The 25,007-nt window shown below is 37.4% G+C and overlaps 1 protein-coding gene across 3 annotated transcripts in view; it reads right to left on the reverse strand.

Annotated features, from left to right (window-relative positions):
- NEK11 (NIMA related kinase 11) overlaps window positions 1-25,007 on the reverse strand; it is a 370,526-nt gene that overhangs the window by 136,920 nt on the left and 208,599 nt on the right. For all 3 annotated transcript variants that reach the window (XM_087894213.1, XM_034403974.3, XM_087894214.1), the window contains 2 exons: window positions 17,927-17,991; window positions 15,901-16,027 (listed from right to left, as the gene is read on the reverse strand). In XM_087894213.1, coding sequence (XP_087750339.1) covers window positions 15,901-16,027; window positions 17,927-17,991 — 192 coding nt within the window. The remainder of the gene's footprint in view (window positions 1-15,900; window positions 16,028-17,926; window positions 17,992-25,007) is intronic.

The raw sequence follows: 25,007 nt of genomic DNA on the forward strand, positions 1-25,007 counted from the left end.
CCGATGACTTGGGCACCAGAAATAAGGTAGCATAGAACCCAGTTCGCTCCTGACCTTTGGGCACCGGTTCTACAGCTTTGATGGAGAGGAGGTGCGATATCTCTGTTTCCATAAGCGCCCTCTGAACCAGGCACCGAGGCACTGGGCAGCGACGAAACCTGGTCGGTGGTAAGGTATGGAACTCGAGACGAAGGCCATGTTGAACCGAGCGGCGGATCCAAGCGTCGGTTGTTGAGAGGTTCCACTGGAGGTAGAAATGCTGGAGTCAACTCCCAATAGGACCTGGAACCAGCTAGTCATTTGCCTCTGCGAGCTGGGCGATAGGCTCCCCTGAAGGTATGTTTGGATTGTGACTGGTTCCTGGCTCTATCACGAAATGGCTGCCTGTCCAAGGTACGGTCAAAGTTCTGGGCATAAGAGCGTGGAAAGTAGGACCCTCCAGACCCCGTGTAAGATCGAAAGGACTGACGCTGTGTGTAAGGCATATATCTCCTCTCCTGGCGGCGGTAAGAGGAGGGAAGGACCTTGCGTTTGTCCTTGTCTTCTATCAATATCGGCTCCAGACAAGCACCAAATAGAGACGGTGCGGCGAAAGGTGCTGACACCAACTTCCACTTTGCTTTGTTGTCTGCCCGCCAATTGCGAAGCCAGAAGAGTAGTCTGTTGGTCACTGCTGCCGCCATCGCCCGTGATACAAATTTGGCCACCGTCAAGGAAGCATCCGCCGAGTACTCCGTTGCTGCCACTAATTTATTAATGTCTTGATGCAACCTAGTATCGGCAGGGGGCAGCCGCTCCTGAAGTTGCCGGAGCCAGATCAGGGAAGCGTGGTTGAAAAATGATGTAGCGGTGGCTGCCTTAATAGCCCAAGCCGCCGCCTGATGAGTCTTACGGAAACCAAGTTCCATCTTACGGTCCTCAGCCTTTAGGCCATCAACGACATCAGAAGTTACCAGAGAAGATGAGGACAAGGTGGCTACCGGAGGATCTACAGAGGGCATGGCCAAGATTTCCTCCATTTCCGACGCAGCCGATAACGACACTTGTCCAGACCGCTTGGGGCTGTCAAGGAACCTGGCTGTCCAAAGGCAGCTTTCACGACATTTTTAAATAATGGAGGGCAAGGAATCACATTGTGGTCCGGCTTAGAAACTGGAAAAAGGTTGTTATGTGGATCAGACGATTGGTCCTCAGGTTCTGTAAATGTACCAACAATGCCAAACTTGGTGGCCATCTTGGCTTTGTGCAGCAGTGATTTGAAGACCGACGGGCGGAATAAATTAGTGAAAGTGGGCTTCTCTGGAGCAAGCCCTTCATCATCTGAGAATTCGACATCCTCCGGGCAAATTTCATCTTCCTCTGATTCCTCAGAAGAACTTTCTGCAACCCGCTGTGCCCAAGAAGGGGCAGCTTTTGTAATAGCTGGAGCATGCGGTTGGGAAGGCAGGGCAGAAGAGAGAGAGAGATTGATGACTCCTGTTGGAGGCCAGCAGCCAAAATTTTTGCCAACGCATCCGATAGCATCGATTGAAAGCTCACAGGATTGTCAGCCACCTCCGGATGGAGCCCCGCCGCTATAGGTGTAAAGGTTGCCTCCGGTAGCATCGATGGCCCAAAGATAGCTGGGAATTTGGCGGGTTGGACACATCTGGCAAAGACATCGACACACCCCTCGAGCGTAGCAAATTAGAACTAGTGTGCGCTGATGCTCCAGAAGAACTGGCTCGGTCCTCGCAAGATAGAGGCAGCTCCTGCTGTGCTGCCTGCTGTTGTTGGGCTTGTTCAAACTGCTTTTCCAAGGCGTGATGCCTACGTTGCTCCGCCTTGGTTTGCGTGGAAGACTTGGAAGAGGTGTGATGTTTGTGAACCTTGGACTTTGACTTCTTGATACGTGACTTTTGTTGAGGTTGAGGAGGGCTGCGAGGTTCCTCCGAATCCAAGGACAACGCCAAATCTGCCATCATGTATTACAGTAACCGTGACAGCAACCGGCTAGTAAGGTCAACACCGAGGCTCTCCCAAGGAATATTGCCCACAGTGAAGACATTGTTGATGCGGAGGGCAGGTAGGCCCAGAAACCGCTGAGCTCAGTTCTCCAGAACACAATATTCTCCACAGTGAATACAGAATTGAAATGGGAGTGGATAGGCTCAGAAGCTGCTGAGTTCAAATCCCCAGAGAGACAAGCCTCTACAAATAGCTGAGTACAATTACAGGGCGCTAAGAGTCAAAATGGTGTCAATAGCGCTGATCCGGGAAGCTGTTGTAATTCGGCAGGTTTGGATGTAAGTCCTGCGCGAATTGCCCGCTTGGATGGGGCACCCAGCAAGGCTAGCTGTTAAACATGCTCCAAAATGGCGGCCGCCACGCCGGCAGAATCCCGAAACAAAATGGTGGCCGTCAACTAACAGACTAGTTTCTGAGCCTTTCAAGGCTCAAACTGCAAACTCACACAGTTCCGAAGACAAAACGGCAATCGGAGAAACACCCTTTGCGCTTTGCAGCTGTTGAAATGAAAACGCTGAAGAATTCAAGTGTTTCTGTGCTGTCCGAGACGTCAGAGGCCAGGCAAGCACTCTGGAGATGCTATGACGATCGGAGCCAAGGCGAAGGCAGTCAAACCGGCACACCGGCAACTAGCCTGTCGCTAGCACAAACCAGGCAACGCGGATCCGCCCAGCCGGGTCGGAATCCGGTGCGATGCTGCCCCAATAGCCGGGGAATGGGCCTGACAGTTTGGATCCCCAAACACATCCACACCCCAGCAGCAAACAATTCAAACATAGCAGCTCCGTATAGAATCAGGTAAAGGTATTAGGAAGAAAACAAAAAAATAAGAAAAAGGGGAAGGATTTGAATTAAAGATAGAGCACTCAATTTCTACAGTTCTCACAGCAACTGAGTGAGAAAGACTGGAGCGGATTGGGCAGTGTGAGCGTGGCCTGACATTAGGAAGTGATCAGCACTCAGTTCTGCATAGCAACTGGAAGATATTACCGTCCAGGGATTGGAGGAGCAGCGCAATGGAAAACCTAGGAGGGAGTACACCAGTAGTAGGATTCAAATTTTTAAACAACCGGTTCTCTGCCCTAATGACTGGCTGGATGGGCATGTGACTTGGTGGGCATGGCTGGGTGGGCATGTGACTGAATGGGTGTGGCCAACTCAATGTCATTCATGTCAAAGGGCGCCTCACCCAGCCCTGCCCCTCCCAGTTGCTCCTTGTCACGCCCGGCCTCAACGTATCTATCGTTTTGTAAAAATGTTGTTCACCTTGTTTTGACTTTATTATCTGCATCTAAATATTATAGATGTACTTTCATGGACCACTGAAAGGAGGAAATGGCTCACATGCTTTGGCCGAATGTGATAGGCAGGTCACAAAACAGGCTTTTAAGGGGCTGCCACAAAGAAGGGGGGGCAATGTATTTTCCAAAGCAGCAGAAGGCAAAACAAGAAGCAATAGATGGAAACTGAACAAAGAGAGAAGCAACCTAAAACTAAGGAAAAACTTCCTGACAGTGAGAACAATTAACCAATGGAACTGCTTGTCTCCAGAAGTTCTTGGTGCTCGATCACTGGTAGTTTTTCAGAAAAGACTGGACAGCCATTTATCTGAAATGGTATAGGGTCCCCCTCTCAATGTCTCTTCTAAGTGTTCTTCTGTTATTCTGACACTTTCCCAGGCCCTTCACTCAGATGTTGGCATCCTCAGTTTTCCTGCCTGAGCTGGGGGTTGGACTAGAAGACTTCCAAAGTCCCTTCCAACCCTGTTATTCTGTTATTCCTAAGATAAATAGTTATGACCCTCATTGGGATCCTCTGGACTAATGAGTTAAAGGGCTGCCTCTAGGCATTCATTTTAATAAGATTTCTAGAACCCTGCCGGTGAAAGTTCTTCCTGTCTCCTTACCCTGAAGACCCAATTTCATTTGAAAATTCATTTGAGTCCCTCGGGAGAAGGGCGGTATACAAATATAATAATATAATATATATAATAAACTAATCCCAAACTGATTGCTCTTTTAGCATTTCTCTTGACACTTCTCCAAAATTCACCCCCAAGAAGCCATATCTCTCTCCCTCTCCCTCTTTCTCTCTGTCTCTCTCTCTCTCACACACACACACTTTAGAATCATAGGCTAGAAGCAGTGATGAAATGTTACTACATTTCATTACCGGTTCTGGTAGTAACCCCCCACACACAGAACCGATTACTACCGGTTCTGTGGGTGTGGCTTGGGGTAATGTGGCTGGGTGGGCGTGGCCAACTTTTTTTTTTACTTTTAAAAGCATTTTTTCTACAATCTTAAGAGGTTGCAGAAAAAAATGCTTTTAAAAGCCTCTGACGATCAGGCAACTCAGCTAGGATCATCAGAGGCTTTTTTTAAAAAAAAAATTAAAAGCATTTTTTCAGCTGAAGAGGTTATAGAAAAAATGCTTTTGAAAGTAAAAAAAAAAAGCCTCTGATGATTGCGCGGCTCAGCTGGGCATGGGGGGGGGAGGGATTTTTGCTACTGGTTCTCCGAACCACCTGCCGCCATCGCTACCGGATTGCGTGATCCGGTCCGAACCGGGAGCATTTCACCCCTGGCTAGAAGGTACCTTGGAGGTCTTCTAGTTCAACCTCCTGCCCAAGGCAGAACACCTCATACATATTTGCAGGTTCGCAGTCATCCAGGCTTTGGCTGCAAGAACTGCAGGCAGCCTTCCCGGCCACACACTGCCTCTTCCCGCAGCCCGATGCAAGAGGCCCAAGAGAAAGTGCCTGGTATGGGCCCACAACCCTCCACAAAGGAGCCCTTCCCTTGAAACAAAGCTTTGGACAACCTGATCTATCCTGAAGGCCTCAAGGAGCTCCAGACTTTCCATGCACCTCTGCCAGCCTGAATGCCCTGTCCTTCAGATCCCAACGGGGCCAGTGTGCAGTTTCCTGCGAAGGTAAGGCTGATGACAGACAGCCCTCGGAGGAGACGCTGTGCTGGGGTCGAGACTGCTGCTCCGCTACGGTGTGTGCGTGCAGTCCCGGGACATCCACCAGCCCTCCTGGAACTCCACCGCCACTGGGTGCTGGCCCCATTGGGATCTGAAGGGCAGGGCACTTGGGCTGGCAGAGGTGCATGGAAAGTCTGGAGCACTTTGAGGCCTTCAGGACAGATCAGGTCATCTAAGGCTTTGCTCCCTGGGAAGGGCTCTGTCATGGAGGGCTGTGTGCCCAGACCAGGCGCTTTCTCTCAGGCCTTGAGAAATGGTAGGAGGCAGAGGGAGAGAAATGGATTGAGGCTGAGAGAAGCGATAGGAGGCATAGGGAGAGAAATAGATTGAGGCTGAGAGAAGCGATAGGAGGCAGAGGGAGTTTTAAAAGAAGCAGCCACAAAAATACTCTGCTTTATTCATAACATTCACACCATACCGAGCCATGGTGGCACAGTGGTTAGAATGCAGTACTGCAGGCTAACTCATTGCTCACTCCAGGAGTTCGATTCTGATTGGCTCAATGTTGACTCAGCCTTCATCTATCCCAGATTGATAAAATGAGGACTCAGATTGATGGGGACAATATGCTGACTCTGTAAACTGCTTAGAGAGGGCTGTAAAGCACTATGAAGTGGTATATACCCTGTTTTCCCCAAAATAAGACATCCTCTGTATTCAATCGGGCTTTTGAATACATGGCAATAAGGCCAAGCATTTATTTCAGGGTTCAAAAAAATGTAAGACAGGGTCTTATTTTTGGGGAAACACGGTAAGCCTAAGTGCTATTGCTATTCTTATTTATCAGTTTATTATATAACCTAAATAAAAATCCATTTTCAATTAGAAGAAAAATTGTGCTACAAAAATATACTTTTTTAAAAACAAATATTTTAATTAAAACAGAAAAACAAACACAGATATAACAATACAATATACACAACAGGTAAACATAAATCAAGTCTTACGACTTTTATTTTAGATAGTCACATTGGTAAACTGTATTCATTAATATATATCTCTACACCTTTACTTATATAACAATATCTTGAATTCCCTTTTTGATTTATTGTTTTCTTAGTTGGTACTCGATTCCTATCTAACTATTTCATTTCCTTTTTTGTATTCCTATTTTTATTTTATTCTTCTTTTCTCTAGCCAATCATATCATTTTTGCCATACCAGATAATAATCTGTTTCCTCTTTTTCCTGTAATTCTTTTGTGAGTTTATCCATCTCTGCACACTCCATCACTTTTAGGATTATTTTATCTTCTGGTGGTATGTCTCCCGATTTCCAACTCTGAGCGAAAACAATTCTTGCTGCCATTAAAATATGGATAATTAAGTATTTTATTTCTTTTTCATAATGGGCTATAAATATTCCTAATAAATAAGTTTCTGGTTTCATTGGTACTCTCTGACTTGTAATTTCTTCTATTTGGTTTTTAACCATCTTCCAAAACTGTTTCGTTTTTTGACAGGACCACCACATGTGGTAATATGTTCCTTTTTGTGTTTTACATTTCCAACAGTCTGGAGAAGTGTTGAGGAACATTTTTGCTAGGCACACTGGAGGGAGGTGCCACCTGTAAAACATTTTATAGATGTTTTCTTTATAGGTTACAGACATTGTTAGTTTGCTATTTACTTTCCATATTTTTTCCCATTTATCCAATTCAATACCGTAACCAAAAAATTTTGCCCATATAATCATATTTACCTTAACCACTTCCTCCTCTAATTTGTATTTTAATAGATAATTATAAATTTTAGTTATTTGTTTATCATTTGTTCCCAATAAAATTTTATCTAATTAGTTTGATTCTTTTTGGAATCCAAATTGTGTCGAGTCCATCTTATATCTAGATTTTATTTGTAAATATGGCCACCAATCAATGTCTGTACCCTGTTTTTTCAATTCTTCTCGTGATCTTAGCTCTCCTTTGCTGTTCAGTAATTCTTTGTATGTTCTCATTTTATTCATGTCCATCGCATTGGGATATATTTGCACTTCCATCGTTGAGAGCCATTCTGGAATTTTATTGTAATGGTTTTTTTCTGATCTCTAGCCAGGTCTTTAGGAGTGTTTCTCTAATAATATGTCCCCGGAAATATTCATGCTGTTTATCTCTCCCATGCCATAGGAATGCATGCCACCCTTTCAGTAAGTCAAAACCTTCTATTGTGAATATCCGTTTATTTTTTAGCTCTATCCAGTCTCTTATCCAGATAAGTGATGTTGCTTTATGGTATATTTGCCAATCTGGTAGCCCTAGTCTGCCCTTCTCTCGTATGTCCTGGAGATGTTTTAATTTAATTCTTGCCCTCTTTCCTTGCCAAATATAGTCCGCGATCATTTTATTAAAGTCCTTAAAAAAGGCTCTTCCTGGGTTTATTGGGATTACTTGGAATAGGTATAATATTCTTGGTAATATATTCATCTTGATGGATGCGATCTTTCCTAGAAGTGATAGCTGCAATTTGCTCCATATTTCAAGGTCTTTTTTTATCTGTTTTGCCAATTTGTTGTAATTGTCTTCCTTAAGTGTTGATCCTTTGTTAGTGAGCCAGATTCCTAGGTATTTTACTTTTTTTACTATTTGTATTCCTAATTTGTTCTCTAATTCTTTTCCTTGTGAGTTTGTAAGATTCTTTGTTAATACCTTTGTTTTTTGTTTATTGATTTTAAATCCATCCACTTTTCCGTATTGTTCTATTTTTGCCAATAATTTCATTCCTGTTTGTGTTGGTTGTTCTATGATGAATAGTACATCGTCGGCAAATGCTTGAAGTTTATATTCCTCATTCTTGATTTTTAATCCCTTTATTTCTTTATCTTTCCTAACCTCATTTAATAATATTTCTAATGATAATATAAACAGTAGAGGAGATAGGGGACATCCCTGTCTCACTCCTCTGGTTATTTCAAATTGCTCTGTCATCTCTCCATTTATTCATATTTTTGCTGTTTGGGAAGAATAGATGTTCTTAATCATTTTTAGAAATTTGTCACCCAATCCCATAGCTTCTAATTGTAATATGAAAAATTTCCAGTTTAAATTGTCAAAGGCTTTTTGCGCATCTAGAAAACTTAGTGCCAATTTTTTGTCTGATTTTTGTTCATAATATTCAAGTACAAGCCTTGGTAGTACAGTGGTTTAAAGCACCCTGTTATTAACACAGCTGCCTGCAATTACTGCAGGTTCGAATCTTACCAGGCTCAAGGTTGACTCAGACTTCCATCCTTTCTAAGGTAGGTTAAATGAGGACCCAGTTTGTGGAGGCAATAAGCTGACTTTGTATAAATATACAAAAGTATGAAGGCTATTGCTTAACGCATTGTAAGCTGCCCTGAGTCTCCGGAGAAGGGCGGCATATAAATCAAATTAAAAAAAAAAGTACATCAATTATTAATCTCGTGTTATTTTTGATTTATCTTCTTGGGATAAAACCATTCTGGTCTGGGTGGATGTATTCATTAATCACTTTTTTCAGTCTCTGTGTTATAATCAATGTGAATAGTTTATAGTATACGTTTAGGAGTGATATTGGTCTGTAATTTTTGATTTATGTGGGGTCTGATTCTTCTTTAGGAATGAGTGTGATGGTTGTTTCAATCCATGATTGGGGGATTTTAGCTTCTAGAAGTGCATTGTTAAAAACCTGTAATAAAATGTCGTCCATTGGATGTTGATATGCTTTGTAGAATTCTGTTGGTATGCCATCTGGTCCCGGAGTTTTATTGTTTTTCTATTTTTTCCTTGCTTCTGTTAATTCCAGCATAGTGATCGGTCTGTTCAATAACTGTCTCTGGGTGTCTTCTAATTCTTGAATGTTGGTTTTACTTAGATATCCTTTGATGTCTTCTTCTCTAATTTCCTCTTGTTTATATAGATTCTGGAAAAAGTTCTTTGCTATTCGTTTTTTATCTTCGTTTCTGTGATATATTTGCCTTTCCTCATCTTGCAACTGGTGTATTGTTCTCTTCTCCTTTTCTTTTTTTAATTTGTATGCCAGCCAATGTCCTGTTTTGTTTGCATGTTCAAAATGGTGTTGTTTTGCCAATTTAATTTTCCTTGCTATTTCTGTAGTTGTAATTAGATTTATTTTATGTTTTATAAGATTTATTCTTTCTTTGATCATTTTACTATGGGGTTCTTTTTTGTAGTTCTGATTCGTTTTTTTTAAGTTATGTTAATAAGTTTTCTCTTCTTTGTTGTTTGTCTTTATTTTTCTTTGCTTTGTATGCGATTATTATACCTCTTATATAAGCTTTGGTTGTGTCCCACAGGTTTTGGAGTGATATTTGTTCTTTCGTATTTATTTGGAAGAATACAGTTATTTCTTTCTCAATCATTTTCACGTAGTATTTATCTTTTATTATTTCCTTATCCATCATCCATCTCTTTTGTCTTTGGTGTCCTTTCCATGTTACTATTATTGGTCTGCCCATGTGTTTGCCGCTATTTCAATTTCTTTTATATCTTTCCTAAATTCTGTGGTCATCCAAGCCATATCTATTCTAGACCACGATTGATGTGGGCTAGAATAGAATGTGTATTGTTTCTTACTTTTATTCATCTCCCTCCATACATCCTGTAATTGAAGTTCCTGGGCCATATCTTTGCATGTGTCTGGGGGTGTTTTTTTTCCTTGTTTTATTCTTTTTACTACTCTGATAGTCCTTTCCTGTATCCGTGATTGCATTGTAATCTCCTATGATACATATATTTTCGTATTCTAGATCTTTGATTATATTGTGTATTCTTTTAAAATATTCATTTTGATTTCCATTTGGTGCATATATTGATACTATAGTATATTTTTTTATTCAAGCTTAATTTCTATCATCAGAATCCTTCTGTCCTCGTCCATATATATTTGTTTTGCTTGTAAGTGTTTTTTAATGTATATTGCGATCCCCCTCTTTTTTTGTTCTGCTAGTGAGGTGTATAATGTTCCTAATCGTTTATTTTCTAGTAATTTTTGATGTTGCTTTTTAATGTGGACTTCTTGCAAATTTATGATATTCATGTCTAATTTCTGTAGTTTTTTGAATGTATGTATTTAGTTGGTATGTTTAATCCATTTATATTAATTGAGATCAACCTTAATTCCTGTTCATTCTTATTTCTTATCTGTTCATTGTCCTAAGCCTTCTTGTGTTTCTTGTTATAATTTGTGTTTTTTCCCTCGCTCCCTCTCTTTCGATCTTCTCTCTTTCCAGTCTTCTCCTTTCTTCTTGCTCTCTTTCTATTTCTTCTGTGGAATGTTCCTGGGTCTTGCTATCTGATTCTGATCTGGTTTCCTGTTCTTCTTCTAGTCGAAGTGCTGATCAAAAAATTCCTGCGCTTTCTCTAAAGTATCAATTTTGTATTTCTTATCTTGCCAGGAAACCAGAATCCCTTCTGGCATCAACCAGCGAAACATTATTTTGTATTTATTTAGTTGTGTTGTTAAAAAGTTATAGTTTTTCCTCTGTTCTCTTATCCTCCTCGGAATCTGTTTTAATGTTATTATTTCCTTCCCTTTGTACAGAATTGATTCTTCTCTCATTATTTTATAGATATCTTCTTTTACGGTTTTTCTTGTGAATCTGATGTGGACCTCCTTGGGTAACTTATGCCTACGGGCATAATTTGTGTGGACTCTGTAAATCTCGTCCATCTCTCTTCTGATCTCTTCTTTCTGTTTCTGAGTGGCTTCCACTAGGATTCCTGCCATCAATTCTCCTAAATCTTCCTCTTTACTTTCAGCTATATTTTGAAACCTGAGATAGAAATATGCTTTTTCCATCTCTAAGTATGTAATTAAGTTTTCTAGTTCTTTATTTAATACTGCTTGATTTTGCTCCATGCTGACTATTTTCTTATCCGTTTGCTCCATTTTTGCCTCCATGTTCTGGATCCATTGTTCATTTCTCACGATATTCTATTGTATTTTCTCAATCTTATCGTCCATTTTTAAAATATTATCTTTTATTTCTCCCACATCTGTTTTCAATTCTTCGTGATTTCTTCTGGTTTCTTCATGATTATTTGCTATGGACTCTTGTGTTTTATTCATTCCTTCTTGTATTATGGCTAGGACTGATTGAATATTTTGAATGTTGAATGTTGAGGGAGCCTTTTCTTTCTCTGTAGTTAGCATTGTATCAATTGTTTTTTATTGCATAGGTGAGGCTGTAAGTGTTGTCTGGTTTGAGATTAATTTTTTGCTTGTCTTAATTGTCAATATTGGGCCTGTTGTTGTCATCTTTATTTTCTGTTTTACACTTTCCCAAATTCTCATACACTTATCTGACTTAAGAGATCTTTATATTTCTACTTCTATATTGTTATTTGACTTGTTTAGTATGTATAGGTTAGGATAAAAGTCAGTATGTGAGGAGTCCTGGTTGATCTATATTTAAATTGGTCTATAATTTACTTTTCTGTCACAGTCACTGTTCCCGAATAGTTTCCAATATGATTGTTCAAAGTTCTGTACAATTCTTTTTAAATTTCTACTTTTCAATATCCTTATATGAGGGGTGGAAAAATCAGTTAGGGAGATGAGGGAAAAATCTAGTGTTTCAGCCATTCATTGGTTTGTTCTTACTGTTGTTATCTATATTGCTAAATTAATACTTAATATATAGAGTGCTAAAACAGATGAATATAAATAGTTGATCTAAATAATAAAATATATATAATCACTCTAAACACACTAGGATATTAGATATAATTAATCTAAAATTCTGACTTCTAAACCATATCAATATATGGGGTCAATAACTAAATATACAAATAGATATGTTAAATATAATCAATACTATATCAATGTGTCAATATATAAATATATGAATCTATATAGTCACTCTAAGAAAGCTAAGCTAATAGGTGTAGTTAATATAAATTCCCAACTTTTAAATGATGTCCATATTTGAAATCTATAATTAAATATATAAGAAAATATGGTAAATATAATCAATAATATATCAGTCTCTCAGTTTCTAAGTATCTAAGTAAATAAGTATAATACTCAATTAATTATTTATATTTGCCACAGTAAAAAGTTATATCGCAAAGTTATATCTCAGATTTTAAATAGAGAATAACAATCCAAACTTTCTCACTTGGTAATTTTTGGTAATCAATAAATGTCTCTGTTTAAATTAAACAGTTATATTTTATACTGCGTTGGTTGGTATTCGTTCTCTTTCCGCTTTGCAGTCTTTCTTCACTCTTGCATCATCTACCTTCCTATATCCGACAGTTTATTTTCAAAGTCTCTGTTCTTAATTATTTTAGTTGTCCCAATATCCAAAAGTCAAAGTATCCACAAATTTGTAATCTACTCCAATTCGTTAGTTTACAAAGCTGTTATCTGTGGGTCTCTGTGTATTAACACCTGCTCTTCAGTCTCTGTTACAAATTAGTCCTCTGTTTCCTCTCTCCGATTTTTTTCTTTCTCAATCAATTAGAATTTGTTTGAGATTTTGGAATTTAGATCCCTCTCAAGTCCAGCTTCTGGCTATAAGTACCAAATATTGTTACAATAATTGCAATAGTCCAGACTTCTGGTCTGGTGCCATGGCGCTATAGTCGGGGATATGGCGGGCTCTAACGAGCCCGTGAAAACCCCCACTGACAAACCACTGATCGATTGGTCTTCGGACCGACCCCGTCTTGTAGGGATGGGAGGAGAAGAGGAGCATCTCGGAAGGCCAAGAGGAACAGGCAAGTTCCTCGGAGGCCAGAGGGAATCCTTGAAGTCGGCGGTGGGGCTAGGCAGTCATGGCGGCTGTCGCAAAGCCGTGGCGGACCATGAAAAGATCGTGCAGGAGAGAAGAGGAAAGGATAAGGTTTTTCGAAGCTGGGTGAGTGACACCAACCCAGGCAAGAAACAACATAACTGCATGGATTATTACAAATAAGACCCCAAATTTTAAACAGTGGCTACAGAGCATTGGGGCTTGAAGATTTGACAAGGAAAAAAAATTGAAAATAAAGACCCATGATAGAATTTGTTTAAGTACATTGATCTACATTACTACATTACATTAAGTAATTGATCTGGAATAATTGGTTTTTTATGAACCAGAAAATTGGGTTTCTCTTTTAATTGGAATAGATTGGAGAAACATTTTTTTCCCCCCTTGGGAGTTAACAACTGTGAAAAGTTAGTGAAGAAAGACAGGCAGATGGTTATATAATAGCTATGGAGTCTGCAGTGACTAAGCGGAATGTGGAGTGAAGAGATTTCCCTTCCATTTGGAAAAGAAACATTTTGAATGGTGTTTCACTTTGGATTACTTTGAAATTAACTTTAGATTTATGGACTCTGGAGATTCCTATTCTGTCGCTGGGTGATTTTATGAAGAAGAAAGAAGAAATACTCTGGATTTACTAGAATTGAAATTAACTGGCTTAGCAAGAAAAAGGACGGGCGCAGGAACAAAAGAGAAGGAAGTTGATGTATTATATATGGAACAGATGTTACAAAGCATTAAAGTGACACACAGAGTTTTCAACTTGGATGTATGGATTTTTAAGTGGAACACTTATGGACAGATAGGGAAAGGAAGAAATAAATAGATAAAATTGAAATGTAATGTTTTAAAGCTTAAATATATAAATGATTTTTGGATAAAACATGAGGGCTTTTGGAGTAATAAGGATGAAAAATAAGAGATGGTAACTAAAATAGAGGATTGATGTTTAGGTGGTTAAAGATAATAAATAAGAGTATATACTAATATGAGATAACTCCAAAAAAATTTACTGTTAGATGTAATATGTTTTAACTTTAATTTGTAAACAAACTTCAGATTGGTGAATATGATTGATTAATGTTTTAACTGGATGTAACTACAAGATACACAGACTTCAGTTATAAATTGTGATTACTGAGAATTAATTTGGAAAAACATGCTGCAAGATACATAGACTTCAGTTATAAATTGTGATTTAATTCAATGTAACCTGGAAATGATTAATATTATGAAACATACCAAGAATTAATTTGGGAAAATATGCCGGGAAACTGACATATAATAGATAAATATATTAAAATAAGAGATGATGGGCACCAACTAAATAAAAGTTTGAGACTTTGAGGAGAATATGATAGAAACCAGTAAAAATGGAAAATGCTGGAAATTAGCCAAATAATAATGGGAGAGTTGGAGGAGACTATGCTGGAAATCAGTCAAATAATAGCAGGAGTTTTGGAGGAGACTATGATGGAAATCAGCCAAATATAATATGCTGGAAATCAGCCAAAAATAGGGGGTGCTCAGGAGGAGACTATGCTGGAAATCAGCCAAACATAATATGCTGGAAATCAGCCAAAGAGTAGTTGGAGGTTTGGAGGAGACTATGCTATAAATCAGCCAAAATAAAAGACGCTGGAAATCAGCCAAACAATAGTAGGAGTTAGGTGTAATAGATGATAAGCGGGGGGAAATTAAAGATAAATTGATAAAGTTTAAGATTTTAATATTTGATGAAATGGGTCAAGAGACCAAGAAAAATGGATAGAACTTTGTTTTATAAACTGGAATAAAAATAGAGTTGTATTGAATTTGAAATTAAGATTATGGTGATAAAAATGTAAGGTAAATAATTAAACTATGAGGTTAGAAGATTGTTAAAATTTATACTTTGATATTGATGTTAAAAGATGTAAGGAAGAAAAATTGGAGAAGAACCAGATATAAGATGGACATGGATATAAAGATGAATTGTTTATTTGGAAATTAAATTTGTGGTGACATAATAGATTTGTTTAGATTAAGATGCTAGAATTCATGTTAAAACTCTTTTTTTTCTTTTCTTCATGTTTTGATTTTTATGTTTAAAAGATGTAATGGAAAATGGGAAAGGAGCTTGTTAAAGGAATGTAAGCATTGTACCTATCTATGACCGGATCGAGACTTTGTTCTTGAAAGTTATATTTTATGTTTATGTTTGAGAAAATAAAATTAAAAAAATCTAAAAAAATAATATTAATTGCAATAGTCCTAAGTGCTGTAATTTCCGTTGCCGCTTACTTTTGTCGTCATCGCCCCTTCTCGGCATTCCGCGATTTCTCTCCTATCTTTCCAGTTTCTCTCTCACTGCTCACCACTCTGGACTCAGTTGCTTCTTCTACGCAATTCGTGTATTTTATATTTCTCGGCTCTTTTACTAGTACACCTTCTGAAGCCTCTCTGTTTCCACTGTTCTCCTGTTTCTGCGCTGTCACTCTCGCTGTTTCTTCGCCACCTGCCTGGCTGTCGTTTCGCCGCTAGTTTGGAGTCTCACTTTCTCCGCTCACGTTTCACTTTCCCACACTATAGCTGTACCTTTTCAAATCTTTTGTTCTCTCATTCAATCCTTTACCAATGTGTTCTCTTACTTCAATTTTCTCTTCCCACTCTTTGGTTTATCAGTGTTTTAGGCCAGCCAAAATGGCTGGTTTTTTCCTGATTGGAATTAAGAGGTTCTCCTGAACCTTCGAAGAGATTACTTTGCTCCCCGAGGTCCTTGAAGATTCCTCTTTTTTCTATTGATCTCTTCAAGATCAATAGCGCCTAAATCGGCTTCCTAATCAAGAATATTGGAACTTCAAGAACGGATCCCCGTTTTCTTCGTTCCAGACACATTGACGTCACTGCCGAAGTCCTACAAAAATATACTTTAATAGAATACAATAAAACCTTTTTTTTTTCCAAAAGAGAAGTATAAGAAATGAAGAGGAATGTCAGACTAACCCCTCAGAACAATAAAGCATCATCTTTATTCATATAGAGTGGTAGCCTATTTGTTCTAATAATTGTGTGCGAGGGAGTATAGAGTTCTATAGAAAGAAAAACAATAAAACCTAATTTATAAAGAAACAGACTAGTTATGTGCTTGCTTGTGGTGAAATAAATTTGAACACAGCATTGTCTCCTCACCAAATGTCTGATTTCGTGTCATAACCCTGGTGTTGTAATGCCTCTGGGCTCATGTAGAAAGGTGTCCCAATAAAAGTAGTTGCTAAATCGCACGATCCCATCAAGAGTCGAGAAACTCCAAAGTCCCCTTAAAAGGAAGAGTTAATATGTAGTAATCTGTTAGAAAAACAACCAATGAAGTAAAAAAAACCTAAAACTAAGCAAAAGCTAGCTAACTATTTAAATTCAAATACATAGTTGTAAAAAATTCTCAGAGGCTTCTAATAACACCCTTATAAACTGAGAACACATAGTGGCTAATATCATGAATAAAGCAGTTGACTATATTTGCCTTCCATTTACAGAATAAGCTTTTATCCCCAACAAACTATTTTTTTAAAAAACAGACTACCAGCCTAGTTTTAAAATGTGTTATGCTATTGTGTATATAGATAGTCCTTGATTTACAACCATAATTGGGACCACAATTTCTGTTGCTAAGCAAGTTGATTGTTCAGCAAGTCATAACCAATTTTGCAACATTTTTGTTATGGTTGTTAAGTGAATCACTGCAGTTGTTAAGTGAATCATATGGTTATTAAATGAATCTGATTCCCCCCATTGACAGTAATGAGGATTGGTTGTAAGTCACTTATTAAGTGCTGTTGTAACTTTGAACCATCACTAAATGAATGGTTGTAAGTTACCTGTAGTCAAATGCACATTTGTGCACATTCAGAACTTAATCATGCTTTTTTTAAAAAAAGCAGAGAAATATATAAATAGAATATAATTATTTTAAATTATTTTAAAATCATAGCACAATTATAAAATAAGGATTTACTGCAGCAGAAGTGGCTATAGTATGGTAGCTTATAAATTATTTTGTAGTGATAAATAACAATAAAAGTATTAATGGAATTGTTGAAAAAATATAATGGAATAACTTTTTTTTTTTCATTTAACATATCTGTAGAGATTCTCAATCATCCAGGTCATAGTTGTCCCAAAGGTGTTTTTTCAGGAGGCAACTGGACTTTCTTGTTATTTTTCTTTGAAGACATTTCGTTTCTCATCCAAGAAGCTTCTTCAGGATAGTGGGGAATGGAAGGATTTATATTCCTTGCAGATAACTGGTCATTTGCATCCTTTTAGAGGGTCGTTGAAGCACTTGGAGGTTTATCTGTGGTTTTACCAGCTTTCTGCAAGGAATATAAATTCTTCCATTCCCCACTATCCTGTAAGAGTTGAAGAAGCTTCTTGGATGAGAAATGAATCATCTTCAAAGAAAAAACAAGAAAGTCCAGTTGCCTTCTTAAAAATTCATTTAACATGCTCTTATATACTCTCAGGTCTTTAACATAAGGAGAACAAAAACCACAGTAAGTTTTATATAATATGTAAAAAAAAGAAACACATATTCTATAATACTATGGTATCCTTGAAAAATAACTGCAATGATTTTTTGATAAAAGTAAGTATATGCTGGATTTCATGAAAAGCTTCCTTTCCATGTGCTTTAATCACTGAAGGATGTCATCATGAATTAGCTAACTAAGGACCTTAATATTTTATTGTGCCACATGTACATGGCTTTGTGCAAACTAGCCATTACAATGGCAGTCTGGGAGAGAATAGATAAATAATTTTTTTCCAAAACACAGAACAGGCATGATGCAATGTTTTGTTTTGCATTATATTTTGAGATAGTCTTTAAAAAACACACATATTACAAAATATAATTATATGTTGGTAAGGTTCAATTTTAAAACAAAAAGAGGCAATTTCACTCTTCTGAATATTTCAAAACTAATATCTGACCCTAATCTAATGTTTCATTAAAAGGAAAATACTTGGGAATCTGTGAGGAAATAAACCTGGGCAGGAAGTGGTAAGTATTTCTATCTCTTGGTCTAAGCATGGAATTAGCATTCAAACATTTGTTGGGATCTGTAACTAAAGCGTCTTTCAATTTCATCTATCTTGCCATCTCGGCCTCTCTGCACGCTCCTGGAACAATAAATAGCAACTTTTTTTAATATCTTACCAATTTTAACCAGATTATTTTTCAAAAAAATATTCTTAGCTTTCAAATCTCGATGAAGTATTCGCCTGAAAATAAAAAAGAAAACATTGTTCCAGTGATAAGAAGAAAAAAAAATGTTATTGCAACAAATGTATCTTGTTATGTTATAAAACTTAAAAATGTAAAATTAACTGCATTAATATCATTGCTTTTGGACTGCAATCCTAAACACATTAATTAGCAGCTAAATTGATTTTTTGATTTTGAATAATAATATCAATCGATAATAATCGATTTACTGAATCATGAAGGAGAACTTACTCCAAGACATCAACTCCAAAATGGCAATATAAATATTGATTGGTGGCACTATACTCAAATATATTCAAGATACAATGCGGATAAAATCAAGTATGGAATTGCAAAAGATCTGAACGAACTGGACAGAATTTTATTAGGAGCAGACCAGAAAATGATTACTAAAACATATAACTACCTTTTGAGAGACAAATTAATAGAAGAAACAGTTAAACATAACATGACAGTGTGGGCCAGGGACATAGGACATAATATTCAATTGGCAGATTGGGAGAAATTATGGAAGCAGAACATTAAAATGACAAGAGCCACATCTTACAAGGAGAACCTCATTAAAATGTTTTATAGATGGCACCTACCACCAGCCCGACTTGCCAAAATACACCCAAACACTCCGGCATTGTGTTGGAAATGTAAAACAAAAAAGGAGACATATTACCACACTTGGTGAAAATGTAGGAAAGCCCAACACTATTGGCAAGATATAAAAAATATTATTGAGGAAATAACGAATATTCAAATAGAAAATAGTCCAGAATTCTTTTTATTTGGCATGATAACGGCACAATATCTTAAGGAAACGAAATATCTTATCATACATATCTTGACAGCAGCAAGACTACTGTTCGCTCAAAACTGGAAATTAGACCAACTCCCATCCAAAGACAAAATTATCGCAAAGATAACAGAGTGTGCTGAAATGGACAGATTGACGCTGGAACTCCAGGAAAAGGAAGAAAGCGAATACTATCTTGTATGGCACCAATGGTATCAATGGCTGGAAAGGAAAATCAGCAAAAATGTAGAGGACAGAAATTAGGGTAAAGACTTACATAAGAAGATGAACTCATAAGAAATGTAAATTTGTAGTGTAAAGTTATAACATTGGAATTAGACATTTAATAATTACTCTTTATTAAAATATATAAGCTCAACGACATATATTCTGTTGATGACAAAAACATATATGTAGAATGTTAGGTGGGTTTGTAGGTGGTGGGTTTTTGTTTGTCTTTGTATTGTATTGTATTGTCTTTATATCTGTGTTTATATTTTAATAATAAATTTTTTTTTTTTTAAAATTAACAGCTAAATCGATTTTTTGATTTTGAATAATAATATCAAATTTTTTGCCAAATAAATGGAGAAAGGACAGGCAAAAACTAAATATATGAAGGGCTGCAGGTCAAACTTTCTTTTTGATAACATCCAGAAGGAAAATAATAAAGATTTTAAAAAGTATTTTAGCCATTCTGATTGAAAATGAATCAAAAAGTGCCTTATAAATATAGTTTGTCTTTTGGACAAGGAAAGCTGGTTTGGGGAAAATTAGTGTATGAATAAAAATATCTTACAAAAAGAAGGAGTCCTTGGTTAATGATGAACCAGAAATTTCATTGCTAAGTAATATTATTGTAAAGCATGACATTACACATTACATCGCTTAGCAATATCAATCCCAGCACATTCCGTTGCTATTGTTAAGTAAGATTCATGGATTCTTAAGCAAGTCCCAAATGGTTGCAAACAGGCGAACAGGCAGGTAAAGGATAGTGCATGGCACAAGCACAACATGACTGGTTGTTTCTGGGTGGTGAAGAATTTGTAAATGTACTATGAGTCACGGCATGAGTATGGCAGGGGTAGCTGCTAATAGGTGGGGGAGGATGCATCAGTGGCCCACGAGGAACAGCATGAACATGGCAGAGCAAGGGATGGCTCACTATCCCTCACTAGAAGTTTTAAATAATCCTCTCTCTGACATGGTTTTTTTTTTCTGTGTTACTGTTTTTATACATACTAACTGTAGATATGTTGATGACCTGGACTGATAGCTCTATTCAAGAAAGCCTTTTTCTAGTTTGTTAAAAATTATTTTTCTTTTTATTGGTGAGTTCAGTCCGTTTATGTTAATTGATAGTAATTTTATTTCTTCTTCCATTGTTTACTTATAGATAGGTTTTATTGCTCTAGTTGATCTTATTTCTCTCTGTTCTTTCTGTCTTCAAAAAGACCATATTAAAAAGCAATACAGTAAACTATTAGAGTACCCCAAAATTGGGAAACTATATTTTTCATTAGCACAGCAAAAAAAGGGGGGGTGGCTCTATATATTAAAGAAACAATAAAGACTAACCAACTTTTTGCAGATGAAGAGGGGAGAATATTGATGGTTGAGGTAACAATGAATCAAAAACAGATATTGTTGATAGTAATATATGCACTTAATAATAAACAAGATGAGTTTTATAGAAAACTCCATAAGAAAATCAGAGAATTGGAATATGAAAATATTTCTGTGGCAGTAGACTTTAATGCAAATGTAGACACAGAACTTGACTATAAGAGCAGTAAAATAGGCAAAAAAGCCAGAAAAACACTCCCAAAAAACTTCTTTAAAATGATGGAAGAAATACAGTAGGAACTCAAGATGTATGAACCTATTAGAACCTATTGGAAAAAGAAGAATTGGCACAAAAAATTAAAAGTGCAAAACAAAATTACTTTGAAAATGCGAATAAACCTGGAAGATGGTCAACATACAAACTGAAAAAAGAGAGGGGGGAAATTGATACATAGACTAACTAGCTGAATACCCATGCTCCGCTACGAAACTATGTGATCAGGCTTGATAAATTGACACTTAGAGTTTGAAAAGTAATGAGTAATTATGATCGGCCCCTTCTCTCCCTCAGGATCCTCTCCTCTCCCCTTCTCTCTTTCAGGCTTGCACCATAGATCCTCTCCTCTCCCCTGCCCTCCCTCAGGATGGCCTCATAGATCTTCTCCTCTCCCCTTCTCTCCCTCAGGCTTGCACCATAGATCCTCTCCTCTCCCCTTCTCTCCCTCAGGCTGGCCCCATAGATCCTCTCCTCTCCCCTTCTCTCCCTCAGGCTTGGCCCATAGATCCTCTCTTCTCCCCTTCTCCCTCAGGCTTGCTCCACAGAAACATCTTCTATCTATTCCCTTCTCTCCCTCTGGCTTTCTAGCCCCTCTTCTCCATGAGGCTTGCCCCACAGAAGCCTGTCCTACGCTATCCCTTTCTCTCCAGAGTTATTTTCATGTTGGAACGGGGAGTAGAAAGTTTAACTAATTAGCACCAGAGTGTGTTATAATGGGGGCGACGAGGCGCTCCCATGTGACACCTCTCCTGCGTGAGCTGCACTGGCTCCCGGTGGTCTTCCGGGTGCGCTTCAAGGTGTTGGTGACCACCTTTAAAGCGCTTCATGGCTTAGGGCCGGGGTACTTACGAGACCGCCTTCTGCCACCAATAGCCTCCCACCGGCCAGTACGCTTGCACAGAGTGGGCCTCCTCAGGGTGCCGTCCGCCAGACAATGTCGGCTGACGACCCCCAGGGGAAGAGCCTTCTCTGTGACAGCGCCCACCCTCTGGAACAACCTTCCCCCCTGTTACGTACAATAACAGACCTCCGGATTTTTCGTCAGGCCCTGAAAACCTATTTATTTCAACTAGCTGGGCTGGCTTGAGTTTAATTTTAAATTGATTTTAAATTGGGTTGTTTTAATTTACGGCCAGAATATTTAATTATTTTAATATTGTTTTTAAATTTTGTATGCTCTGTTTTTACTTTGGCTGTGCACCGCCCTGAGTCCTTTTTGGAAAAGGGCGGTATAGAAATTTAATAAATAAATAAATAAATAAATAAATAATAAATAAATAAATAATAATAATATAGGAAATATTAATGCTCTGATGGTCATTTCAAAAAATCCTTTCTTAGTGAGCACCTAGAAGTCAAGAGGAACATACGTGGCAAATTTCAAGTTTGTAGGCTTTATGGTTCTGGAGATTTTGTGATTAGTGCATGAGTGGTTTTCACTTTTATATACATAGATTGATGAGAAAGGGACTTTTCACTATCAGAATGAGGAGAAAAATACTATTATAAAAGAGTACTATGAGAAATTGTATGATAAGGAAGAAATTCTGGAAAATAAAATACAACAATATTTGGAACAATCTGAACTCCCTAAGGTACCTGATAGTTAAAGATATGCTGAATGAGTGGATAACCATGATGGAATTGACAGAAGTGATCAAGAGACAAAAAAATAATAAAACACCAGGGCCCGATGGGCTACCAGCAGAATTTTACAAACAACTAGAAGATGTATTAAGCCCAGTGATGTTGGAAGTTTATAATGAAGTACCACTAGAAGCAAAAATACCAAATTCATGGACGGAAGCAAATATTATTCTTATACCGAAAGATGATTCAGATTTAACACAGATAAAGAACTACAGGCCAATATCTTTACGGAATGCAGACTATAAAATATATGCTTCGATAATAGCAGATTTAAAAAATACTTGATCGAATTTATACATCTAGATCAGAACGGATTTCTGCAAAGTGACAGATTAAAAACAATATGAGAATGATTCTAAATACATTGGAGTATTATGAAATACACCCTGGGAAAAAAATGGGCTTGATGTTTTTAGATGCACAGAAAGCATTTGATAATGTTAATTGGCAATTCTTGTTATAACAACTAAAATATATGGACTTTGGGGAGAGATTTATTAATATGATTAAAGCAATATACTGTAAACAATCAGTCAAGGTAATAGTAAATGGAGCCATGACAGAGAACTTTGATATCAAGAAAGGCACTAGACAGGGATGTCCACTGTCCCCGCTGCTATTTATATTGACTTTGGAAGTGTTAACCAGGAACATTCAGCAAGATGAAGAAATAAAAGGAATGGAAATAAAAAACAGAGAAATACAAGCTACAGGCATTTGCAGATGACTTGGTCTGTATATTAGAAGACCCCTTAGAAACTGGACAGAAGCTAATTAGAAAAATAGAAGAATATGGGGGAAGTAGCAGGACTGAAAATAAAGAAGAATGACAAAGATTTTAGTTAAGAATCTTACAGATACACACACAAAAAAAAGTATTGATGGAAAGAATTAATATACAGATAGTTTAAAAAGTGAAGTACTTAGGAATACAACTAACAACAAAATGTGCAACAATTAAAGAGGATAATTATATGAAACTGATGAGGCAAATTAAACCAGATCTAGAGAAATGGAAAAATCTGCAACTGTCATTAACAGGAAGAATAGCTACTATAAAAATGAATATCTTACCAAGACTATTATATCTATTCCAAACAATATCAATAAAACTGGAGAAAAAATATTTTGAAGAATTAAATAAAATGGTATCAAGATACATTTGGTTAAGGAAAAAAACAAGAATAGGCTTGAAAATGTTGTAGGAAGCCAAAAAAAGAGAGGGCTTTGGGCTACCAGACTGGGAATTGTACTATCAGGCCTCGGTACTGATACAGGTAAAGAATGGATCAGCCTGAGACATACAAAATTATTAACTTTATTTATTTTTTAAGTTTATTTTTTATTTTTTTATCAAAATATCAAATCAATGCGTGAATAGTGTGGCACTATGTATGAGTGTCATACATTCTAATACAAATTAAACTAATCAAGTTAATCATAATCCTTATATTCAATCCGCTTATATATTTCCAATAATAATGCATACTTATATTAAGTTATAGTCTATCATTGTTCAGTTGGGATATTGAACAATGGAGGTATTGAACAAAGCTTAGAGTATGAACTTAGTAGTATAGGTTGTAGGCTTAATCTTTTCAGAGGTTTTACTGGTATATAAGAAACAAAAAGGGAAAAGACAGCATATAGCAGAGTTTAATGTGTGGCTAAAGGAGTGGTGTAGAAGGGAAGGCTTTGGTTTTATTAGTCATGACGTCTGCAACTGGTCCAATGAAGAACTGTGCAAAAGAGATGGATTACATCCATCAAAGAAAGGGACTGAGTTACTTAGCAATAAATTCACAGATTTTCTGATAAACATTTAAACTGAACAGTGGGGACAGAGAATTAATCGATACAGAACATTTCTGTCCCCAACAATCCAAAATTAATAGGGCTAACAGTGCATGTAACATAGATGTCTGTGCGAGTAAGATTATCACCCCTGCTGTCAACCAAAACCAAGCATTTAATAGTGAGTGCCATACCATGTGCATTAATCAAACAGGTGGCAAGAAAGCAAGAGCAGTCAGGCACAACACAGGTTATGTAGACAGTAAACATAGAGTCAATCAAAATGAACTCAAATGTCTATACACCAATGCACAGAGTATGAGGAATAAACAGGGTGAATTAGAAATTCAAGTAAATGAGAGCAGATATGATATTGTTGCCATTACGGAAACTTGGTGGGATGAAACCCATAAATGGAACATACAGCTAGAGGGATATAAATTATTTAAAACTACTGTTAAAGTAGTATTTAGCTGCCAGCTGCCTGCAATTACTGTGAGTTCGATTCTCACCAGGCTCAAGGTTGACTCAGCCTTCCATCCTTCCGAGGTAGGTAAAATGAGGATCCGGTTTGTGGGGGCAATAAGCTGACTTTGTATAAAATAGAACACCGCTTAGGGGGCCCCAAAAAGCCCTACTAAGCAGGTATATACAAAAGCATGAAGGCTATTGCTTAAAAGCATTGTAAGCTGCCCTGAGTCTCCGGAGAAGGGCGGCATATAAATCAAACTAATTAATTAATTAATTAATTAATTAATTAATTAATGAAATAGACCAAATAAAAGAGGAGGTGGAGTTGCACTATATATATGAAATAACTACATCTCTACAGAAATAGAGCACAACAATGATGAAAATTATCTTGAATGCATTTGGGTCAATATTAAAGGGGGGGGGATGACATTGCCATAGGTCTATACTATAGGCCACCCAACCAA

Source organism: Pantherophis guttatus, chromosome 4 (genome assembly GCF_059756535.1).
Source record: "Pantherophis guttatus breed Tessera chromosome 4, ASM5975653v1, whole genome shotgun sequence".
Lineage (NCBI taxonomy): Eukaryota > Metazoa > Chordata > Lepidosauria > Squamata > Colubridae > Pantherophis > Pantherophis guttatus.